At 38.1% G+C, this 11,318-nt stretch overlaps 1 protein-coding gene across 1 annotated transcript in view; it reads right to left on the bottom strand.

Annotated features, from left to right (window-relative positions):
* Positions 1–11,318, bottom strand: part of lrch1 (leucine-rich repeats and calponin homology (CH) domain containing 1) — a 209,827-nt gene that overhangs the window by 124,969 nt on the left and 73,540 nt on the right. The window contains exon 3 of the mRNA XM_037686710.1: positions 2,684–2,832. Coding sequence (XP_037542638.1) covers positions 2,684–2,832 — 149 coding nt within the window. The remainder of the gene's footprint in view (positions 1–2,683; positions 2,833–11,318) is intronic.

The raw sequence follows: 11,318 nt of genomic DNA, 5'->3' as shown, positions 1-11,318 counted from the left end.
TATATATATATATATATATATATATATATATTTTATATATATTTTTTCTTGTATTTTTCAATTCATATGCTTTTTATTATTATCTACTGTTGTACTGATAAATAACTCCTGGAGGGTAAACTATATCTTGGCTGCAAGTATCAAGCTGCGAAATCCTTCATTTTCTACTGCTGATAGTCATGGTCATTAATTATGGTGAAGTTTAGCAATTTCTCGGTAAACAGTTGAGCTCTGGGGCTTCAGCGGCGTGTTATTGTCGTTCAGTCCAGAAAAGGCAATCTGATTTCGGTCAGCTGCGCTCAGTCTGCTCCTCCTCCGAGATGGGCAGACTGAGCGGGTCAGACTGAGCGCGGCTGACCGAAATCAGATTGCCTTTTCTGGACTGAACAACAATAACACGCCGCTGAAGCCCCAGAGCTCCAATGTCCAATGTAAAACTAACTTTACGGCGGTTTAATGTGGTGCCATGGCTCTGCAGACATTGCACGTTGCTGTCTTGTTTTGTGGGGTTTCTAGTGTAAAATACTTCCACACAGCGGACATGTTTAGATGAAAAGTTGGTTAGCCATTAGCCACAGTGCTACAGCACGCTGTAGCTGAATGGATTTCTTGAATGTGAGGCTGGTCATATTACTCTGGGTTCATTAGACACGCCTCCGTTCAGTAAATCCATTCCATAGTTTGAAGCCAGCGTGCAGAGCAGCTGACAGGGAATCATATGTGGAGACGTTTTACTTGGAGACAGACATGCATCATGGATCGGAAATCTCTGCAGGTTGGATCAGAAAAATCTGATACGTAAATTTTGATGTAACGGAGCCCGATACGTAAATTATGGATCTGCCCCATCCCTAGTTCTATCATACTATAATTATGACTTAGTGGATGCTTGAGTGGTGCAGAAGGTGGAATCGCCCATAATTAATTGCGTCCTGGTGGCCGTTATTGCGCTGGGGTGTAACATCACAAAACACTCCATCCATCTGTTCCTGGCCCTTCGCTCCAATTTTAGAATTCAGTGTGGCCCGCGTGTCTAAAATTTGCCCACCCCTGGTCTACATCATCATCAACCTTGGTCTATACCGTCATCCTTGGTCTACTTCACCATGCCCTCCAGAGGACATCGTGGACACCAGTTGGAATACTTTTGTTATTTTTGTTTCCTTTTCTATGGATTGACTTTGTGGAATACCCTCAACTTATTGTTTCGTTCTGTGGATTTATCCATTGAACTTTGTGGAACATCCTCACTTCCTGTTTCATTCATGGAACTATCAACCGTGACTCTTTTGAACACTCCTAAAGCAAGGACGCTGTTAATTGCAATTCACCAACAAGGTACCCAAGTTGTAAATCGCAAGTGGGGGAATGTATCGTCCGTCCATCCATCCATCCATCCATCCATCCTCAAAGAAACAGTGCGTACTCAGAGACACCGCGTGCGTCTCTTACACTCCTCCCTTTTTGCTAATCTGAAGACAGATACTGGCATCCTGTTATGACACAGGAAGTTTCTTTGTTATCCTTTCTCTGTGTGTGTTACAATCTACAGCTTGGACCACCCTGACATTTTGTATGATTCTGGATCCCCTCCTTCTATTCTGAGTCAACAGACTTTGTGTCCCTTAAAAGATATCATCATCAAAGAACTCCACTTTGCCTTATCAACAGGGACTGATCGTCATAGCAATGAGGGAAGTTAACTTCAGTTGAACAAAGACTGAAAGACACCCCACTGTTTTACAGTATTTTGCTACAGTCAAACTTGCATTGTGTTCAAAGGAATGGCGTTTATGCAAGGTGTCAGTCCATTTTAACTAAGGGGTCATTGTGTATCTTCTCTGAGAACTTTGAGAAGGGAGGTATAATTACATTAATTATACAATTGGGATACACCCACTGTGAGAAGCTCTCTGATTGGTTAAAAGTTAAGGGGGCAAGTCTTCTGTGGTGTCAGGTAAACGGAACACCAGTAGTTGTAGAACGGCAGCCTCGGCAGCTGAGCTGAGCAGATGTAAAGAGTGGTTGTTTCCAGCAGCTGAGGGCAGTTGCTGAGACTCTCTGAGAAGCAGCCATGATGAAGAAGTGTCCTGGTGAAGAGATGGAGAGAAAGTCCTAAAACCTCAAACACTCTGGAGTAAAAGGTATGCGCCAAACGGACTGCAGCCCTGAGAAACGACATCCTTCTTGGGAATGCGGGCCACCAGCTTCCTTCATGCATCCGCATGAGTAATGGACGTCTTCCTGCCATAATCTTTATTGTCATAATTCAAACTGAAAATAAATGTTACAGAATTGTATTTAAATTACCAGATTCTTTGTGTTTTTCTTCGAGGGAGAGGAATTAATTTTGCTACAAGAACTCATGTAACAATATATATTTGTGGGGTGAGGCCAGTCCAGATTACGTTTAGCGTACACACATGTTAAAGGGTGTCCGGACAGAAGCCCTCTCCCTACACCGCAAAGACCATCCATTTTCTGGCTTTTTATTTCCATCAAAGCAAAGTTTCATTCAGTGTAAAAGGGACCGTGAAGTAGTGGCTTCTTGTATATACAAATTGAAAAATTGTAATGAAGTCTGTAATAAGCAGATCTAAGCTGAACACATTCACTAAGAGAAATGACCAACAGTAATCTATAAGCATCATTAACCAGTCCAGAGGAAGGCAAACAACCACACTGTGTTGCGCATGAACACTCACCAGTTCCATGAGGCCACACAGCTGTCCGATGGTCTCCGGCAGGCTCACCAGCTTGTTGTTGCTGGCGTTGAGGACTCTCAGAGGTAAACCACACAAGCAAGCCGGCAGAGAGCCAAGCTGATTCCGACTGCAACACAACACACATCTTTGATTCACCAACAAGGAGGAGACAAGGGAGACATTGGGACTATATGAGACCAGTTTATGTCACAACACAGGAAATACAAGAATGTTGTCGCTATTTATATTAAGATACAGCATAATGCAAATTCAACCGCAGCTTAATTCCGAAAATAGTCAACTATGATACAAAATGTATGTGTGTGTGTGTGTCTGTCTGTCTCTTAAATGAGCAATGTCAGAACAACACTAAAAGAGTAAATTTTAACACTGAACCAGGGTACATATGGTCCCGCCCTGTACAGTGTTAGTTACATTGCTCTCAGTGTTACATTTTCAGAGTTGATTTTACTCTGATTAGAGTTCAATTTAGTTGTAGAGTAAAATTTAATTAACACTCACAATTGTTAATATTCGTTTACTCTATGAGATAAATAACACTCAGTGTTATTTAAATATGACATTACTACTTTTTAAGTGTTATTATAAATCATCTCCTACAATATTTTCTTAATAAGTGTAAGATCTATGTAACACTCGCTGTTAATTAAATTTAACTCTAAACACTGTTAATCTGCAACTAATCCTGCCACTGAAAAAAAAAAATAATAATAATTATATACTGTTTTATATTAAATCTATTAATATTTCTTAACAGCCAAAACTCTGCAAAATGATTTGTAGGACACAACACATTATCTTACTCATCTTATAAATTTATTAACCTTCATACAAAAATAAAATACAAAGGCTTCTTTGCCATTTCAGTTTGACTAAGAAAAAAAAAACTTTTCTAAAACATGGTGAATTTACTGGAAGATATTTAACCATTACTCTAAGTCAGTGCTTCTCAATTATTTTCTGTTATTGCCCCCCCCCCCCCCCCCCCCCCCCAGCAGTAAACCTTTCATCCCCACCCCACCCCCCAAAACTCTCTGCGGCGACTGTAAATTGTTATAAGTACACCTCTGCCTAACATTGTGTCCTTTTTAACATTAAAGGAAAATAAAGAATATAGATCAACTTACAAGGAAGAATAACTTTATTAACATTGTTTTTTAGTCTGTAACAGAAACAACTTACAGTGCATCAATTTGCCTGAAAACAAAAAATTCCTTTTTTAAACTGTAAACATTTTTGACCATTTGATACTGAAAAATAAAATTAAATATAATCAATAAATAATAATAAATTAAAATTGATCCGCAACATTTTAACTCAGGAGTGTTAAATAAAACACTTTGGCCTACAAAACAAAAATGAATAAAACAATTTATGCTGATTTTTTAAAATCAAAATGAGGAAGTCAGGATCAATGAGCTCACTCATAGATAAAACTAAAAAATTGTCAACATGTAAGAAGAAAGAGGGGCAGGTAACCCTCTCGCTTTGAGTTACTCTTTGTCACCTGCGTGCTGTGAGTGACAAACGTCCAGAGCATCAAAAAACAGCAGCTTAACTGAGGAGGTGAATTTATTTTGTTAGCAAAGAATAGAGTCCTAACACTTATTAAACATTACTTCTGTAAATTGTGCTTTGACAAACTCACCGATAAAACTAAAACATTTAGTCAACACAAAAGAGGAAAGAGGGGGCAGGTGTCGCTCTCGCTTGAGTTTACTCTTTGTTGCATGCGCGCTGTGAGGGACGTCCAGAGCGCATGGACATAAAAACAGCAGCGGAGGATGGAGGAGGTGATGGTCCGAGTTTATTTATCATGTCAGCAGCAGAGGAGAGACATGGTTCATGCATGGCCCCCAAAATGACAAGGCAGCCATATTTGTTCATAACTTTATTATTGGGAACGCACGTGAAAAAATGAGAATGGTGGGGAAAAAAAAAAAAACTACTCCCTGCAGCCAAAAAAGCATGTTTTCTAGGGTCACATGCGCGCCCCCTGGCATTGCCCTGGGCCCCCCCAGGGGGGCGCGCCCCACTATTTGAGAAGGACTGCTGTAAGTGAAATATTTTTTGAAGACCTTGTCATCATTAGTGCCATTTTTATCAAAGGAAAAATATCCTTAACTGTATCAATCATAAAAGTGGTCAGTGACAATGTTAAAAGCACCCATTTTTAAGAGGGTCAATTAAAATTTGTTGCCACAAATTACACAAAAGCTTTTCAAATCAGAGCTTTAGAATTGGTCAATTACCAGTGACCAATTAGGAGTACCATATGTTGCTGTTGTTGCAGATAAAATTCTGCAGCCCCAGTTGAAAGTAATGTTGGCACTGGTTTGTGTTTGATATGCAGAGAGGTTAAAGATGGGTGACAAGTGTCAGAAGACAGATTTTGTCCTTTGAACCAATAATTAACTGCAACCACCAATATTTTGGAGTTAACATTTTACAATCATAACATTCGGAAGTGAAATACATAGAGGTGCAAAATTATCTCAAGATAAACACAAATGTGTTTCCAAAAAAGGTGACGGACACCACTCTAAGTGTAAATAAATTCCCACGTTTCCAACATCTATGTTGTAGATGGTTGTTTGCATGAAGACATACATGTTGTGCAGCATTTGATTATAAACAGTTCCAAATACAAAGTGAGCCTTAAAAAGTTAATCAAAAGCTCCAAGTGAGCTGGTTGACTTGCATGGTATGACCTGCTTGTCCAGAACAACAAAGAACTCGTGGCTGGTTCTCCTCTTTGTCCCAACAGCAAGTAGGTAGGGTTGCGTAGTGGAACTGATGGTATCAACATGGTCCTGGATGCTTGTTCCACTCTAAGTATAAAAATATGAAGAAAAAAAGGCAAATATTTGGGATTTAAAAATTTCAGTCAAAACTAACTGCTAGAAGCTTTTCCCATCAAGGTTCAAATCAACACCTAGCCAACATTCTCTGCCCCCCAAACATAATGCATGACAATAAAATGAATAATTTTGGTGCAATATATATTTTAAACCAGAATCCATTTCATATATGAAAATAATTATAGACAAAGAGGATTAAGGGAACAGATAAAAGATGGTGCAAAAATTAGCATACAGAGCAAACCTTCTGGAAGACCACATGGTGCTTCTCAGCCTGGGATGCAGAAACCTTGCCAGGTCTTTTGCGACCCTGACAAGAAGGAGGAATCAGGTGGAGCAAGAGAATGATGGAAGCAAGATCACTGTCCCAGCCTGTGTGAACAGAAATGACAGAGCGTGAAAATGAAGAAAAACTTGCAACTATAATAAAGTTATCCCTTTAAAGCCAAAACTTAAAATCCAATGGGAAATTAAATTAAATATAAAAGTATTTATTATCCCCAGTTACTATCAATATGTATTTTATAGAGAAAAGTTTAAGTTCTACCGGACATCATTTACCAGAGGTAATAGTCTCCTCCAGTTCCTCCTCACTTGGAGCTCCTTCAACACTGTAGATCAGTTCTTCAAGGTGTGTTGAGGCAGGAAGAGGCTCTGCTGGACAACTTTCTACTTGAAAACAGTCGGCCACCTAAAGTAAAAGGCATTCTATTAACTGAGCGCAGAAAACAATGAAGAAAAAAGTACTAATGAAAACATTTAAAATAATCAATGGAAACTAGTGGTGTAACGGTACACGTGGGAGTATTGAACAGTTTCGGTACAGCATGTTCGGTTCGGTCCAGGTGCGTACCATTTCGGTTGTTTTTTCACTAATTAAATTTTATTAACGAAAGATTATGAGTCGCAAAACTAAAGTTCCTACGTGTGTTTCAGCACGGTGCAATTATCTTGCAACACGCATAGCATTAGCAACCTAGCAGGCAACGAACAAGACATCTCGTTGCGGTCTCCTGTTTGGGAACATTACGGCTTTCTTGTTAAGTTAAAAGACAAGTGAACAAATCCAAAGCTGTGTGTCGACGTTGTTTCATGGAGACTGGATCTGCCGCAGGCAACACGTCTAACTTGTTAACGTTCTTGAAACGACGTCATCTGAATGTGAACGTAGTTTGGTTCAAACCGATAACAGCAGCATTTAAACAACCGTTATCAGGTAATTCAGATCGGTCCAAAGCAATAACACAAGATGTAGGAGGCTTTAAAGCTCTGGATCGACGTCAGAATGTTGTTGATGCACCGACTTTAAAGTTCTTGAGCCCCGCTGTCTCCGACATCCCATCACGTCAACACTTCAGCCAAAAAGTTGCAGCAGCACTTTATGTAAAAGCTAAAACTGATATTGTCAACAAGCCCGACCCCAGATTTAAAGCCCTGCCACATCGACGATGAGTGAGAGAGAATATTCAACCACCTCGTATGATGACCGTGCAACAAGAGGTATTATTGTATTATTGTGATGTAATTAACTTTTTTTAAATTTAAAATTATAATCTTATTAACTCAATTTGTTTTTATCTCTGTGTTGTTTGCAGTCTGAGGATGACAGCAGCCGAGTCTTCTTCATCCACCAGATCACCTCCAGCTAAGAAGTCTATAATGACTGAACTTGTTTACTTGGCATATTTTCAAAATAAACATTTTGTAAATCTTTATTTTAGCCTTTATTGTACAGAAAATTAACCGAACCAAGCCCTCCTTGAAACTGAACTGAACCGAAATGTGATGTTAGCGTACCGTTACACCCCTGCTGGAAACCATACACTACCTTGTGGACAAATTATATAAAATACAAAAATACAGACAAAAGTATTCCAATATAAAGCGAATGTTTGCAGTTTATGCAACCAATGGAAAAAATTATAAATGGGCATATTTGATGAAGATTTACTAAACCTATGAAGTGGATTAAAAAAAATCAATTTTGGCACTAACCTCTCCAAAAACCTGGAAGCAATATCTTCTCCAAATTCCAGAATGAAATCTTGGTCAATCTAAACATTTGGAAACAGTTTATTGCAACATGACACAAAACCAAATGATCTCCAGGACTTTATCTGAATGAAATCAATTCTCCAAATCAGCCCCTAAGTATATTTTACAAGTTCCTATCAACATTTGGAAGTGTAGTGACCAGTTAATGCAATATTTTGTCTAAAATGCCATCCTTATTTAACGCTAAATAGGATAACATTTTGCAGGTTTAAGCTAGCTAACAACTCCACATTAGTCACGTGAAAAGCATATTTTTTACTAAAACAAGTTCTGTCTGAAGCACAGTGTTGTTTTAATATGTTATGATGATAACTGTAACGACAATGAAAATTCAGAAAACATGGAACATTAAGGAAGCTTACCGTGATTTTTCCAACAACACAGAGAAGGTCAAAACGGCGCTGAGAAAATTCTGGTCAGTCTGGCACGAGGTGGAAGGGGGCGGAGCTTATCAAGTACTTTTTTTACACTCATTTTGGAGAATTTTCATTAACACTGAATTATGGTGTTATATTAACTACAAGAGAGCGCATTTCCTTTAACACTTGACAAGTTTCATTGTAAAGAGTTATTTTTACAAAACTTATTTTAACTCTGAATATTTTCACCAACACTGCAGTACATAAAGAGGCATTTTACGCTCACTGTTGTTGAATTGACTCTTATAGAGTTTGCATGCTCTGACACTGCTTAGCTGACACTCAGGATTTTACTGTGTATAGCAAAATCTCCTTCACTGGATGATTCTCATAAAGTAATAATTGCTTTATATCTATGCTTTATAGCTACAACTCATCTTTCGGAGACAGCATAATTGGTTATAACTAAATAACCAACTGATGTAGATCCATTCATTAATACCCAAACAACATGAAAACTTATTAAGATCAAATATTTTCAAGGAAGGTTTTAATGACAGGTAAGCTGTATATTTCTGTCAATTCACAGCAACTTTACTCATTTTTAATAAGCATGTACAAAAAGATGGAAACAAATCAAAATACTGTAATGTTGATCAATTTAGCAAAGCACTAGGCTGAAATAACTTGTTTTTATATAAATGAGACATTTTAAGCTTTGAGGCAGTTTGTCTTCTGTGGGAATAATTCTGAGAATATATTCTAAAAACAGAAAGCCATATGATACAGTGATACACACATAAAGACAAACAGATGTGGACAGAAACACACACATTTGAACCACAAGGCTGTGAAACCTCTTCTGAGTCAGCGCTGAAAATAACATTCATGAAGCCCGTCTCCTCACACAAGCACACTTCAACTTGTTAAATCCGAAATTGGAACACTTTGTTTCTGTTTTAGTAGGAACAAATCATATTGACTTTGATCAATATTACTGCAACACAAAGAAAATGTGGTTCTGTCTGAAATATAACACAATTACAAAGTATAATATACGTTATCGGCTTGAAAAAAAACACTCAAATTCAGTATAGAAAAACCAAAACCAGAAACAACAAAGTCCATGTTCAATAACCAGAAACCAGAAAGCAACTTTCTACTTTGTAATAAAAAGGCCTTGAAAAACATTTATTTATAAAACCAAATGAACACACAAATAGAATGTTTGTGTTTAGTTGTGAGAACTTTTTACACTTAAAGATGCTTAAAAAAAGCTGTCTAACCAGGCTGAGTCAATTAAAAATGTCCTGATGCTGCTCAATAATGCAAGTTGACAAATCTAACAAGACTGAGTCAGGTCCTCTGGACAGATTCGTCTTTGTTGAAACGTTTTGTCTTTTAACCAAAAGATTTCTTCAGTCCGAGTCCGAAGAAGTCTTTTGTCCAAAAGACTTCTTCAGTCTGAGTCTGAAGGAGATCACTGATGACAGTCAACCATGTTAGATTTACCTACCTGGATTATTGAGCATCAGGACATTCAATAAAGCTGATTTACTTCTGAAGAGGAAGACAAACTGTCTTTGTTTGGACAGTATTTGTGAGAGTGTGTGTGTGTGTGTGTGTGTGTGTGTGTGTGTGCGTGCGTGCGTGCGTGCGTGCGTGCGTGCGTGCGTGCGTGCGTGTGTGTGTGTGTGTGCGTGTGTGTGTGTGTGTGTGTGCATGCGTGAAGTGTCAGTCTTTCTTCAAGAATAAAATAAACCATATGGAGAACTGAAACTAGTGTAGTTAAGAAAATAAATAAAAATAAAAATATTTAATACAAACAAAATCCATAAAAATATGTATTCATTTATTCATGCCTTTTTGGTAATTTTTAGATTCCGTTCTGTTTATTCTCCTAGACCTATTAACTACTACATTTTTTTGTCTCAATTCCTTATGTGGTGTTTTAGGAAAACAAGTTGCCCACCCCTGATTTAAATGTAATATCACTGTAAAATATTAACATTATAACTAAATGGAAAATGTTTCTCAATAAATTACATCCAACTATAAAACAACCCACAGCAATTTACACGTTACAACAAACTTTAGTTTTATTTGTCATTTTGTCATTTTCTGAAATCCTATCCACATAATCTATACTAGAAAAAAGTATGTGGAAAGAAGAAAGAGGTTTGCAAGATGGGTGAATACACCCAGGTGTTCACATTGCAGATAAAGCTCTGGAACAGAAACTAAAAGACATGCATGTGTTGGAGTTTCTACACCATACTCCATTAGTGATGGACAAACATATGAACAGCAATCAAAGATTTAAATCTACAACGCTGACAAACTTTAAATAAATGGTAAATGGACTGTACTTATATAGCGCCTTTCTATCTTATTGAGATACTCAAAGCTCTTTACAACAATCTGTGCCTCATTTACCCATTCAAACAGCTCTATAATAGATCTCTACAAAGTTAATTGAACAAATCATTCTAAAGAGACTAATCTGTGCTTTAGATCACATTCATACACCAATGGGACACACATCAGAGGCAACTAGGGGTTCAGCATCTTGCCCAGGGACACTTCGGCATGTGACTTGCATTGGAGGACGACTGCTCTAACCACTCAGCCACAGCTGCCCCATAATAAAGAAACAACAATTTTAATAGCATAATTTTAAAATCAAATTTTCAGATGTACGCACACTGACATGATCTGACATGACTAAATGATATCCAGCTCTGACAGCACATCTCCTGCCCAAACCTTCCTGCAGTTGTGGAAAAGTCTGGAGTAAATATCCAGATAACCTTTGGAGTTCATGAAAACTGTCAAAAACTGAGCAGGAGGATGAGGGCAAACAGGCTCTGCAAAAAATGTTAGATACAAAAATTATAGTGGGGCAGCTGTGGCTGAGTGGTTAGAGCCGTTGTACTCCAATGGGAGAGCTGGGGGTTCGATTCCACCAGCAGTCACATGTTGAAGTGTCCTTGGGCAAGACACTGAACCCCTCATTGTCACTGATGTGTGTCCCATCAGAGTTTGAAAGACATACAAAGCACTGATTAGTCTTTACAGATTCAGGATAGCTTTGTAGAGATCTAGTAGAGTGCTGTATGAATGTGTGTATAGTAGAGTGCTGTATGAATGTGTGTAGTAGAGTGCTGTATGAATGTGTGTAGTAGAGTGCTGTATGAATGTGTGTATAGTAGAGTGTTGTATGAATGTGTGTAGTAAAGTGCTGTATGAATGTGTGTGTAGTAGAGTGCTGTATGAGTGTGTGTATAGTAGAGTGCTGTATGAAAGTGTGTAGTAGA

The sequence above is a fragment of the Nematolebias whitei genome, chromosome 13 (assembly GCF_014905685.2).
Source record: "Nematolebias whitei isolate Nwh7 chromosome 13, NemWhi1, whole genome shotgun sequence".
NCBI classification, from domain to species: domain Eukaryota; kingdom Metazoa; phylum Chordata; class Actinopteri; order Cyprinodontiformes; family Rivulidae; genus Nematolebias; species Nematolebias whitei.
This window is presented reverse-complemented; position numbering and strand designations above follow the sequence as displayed.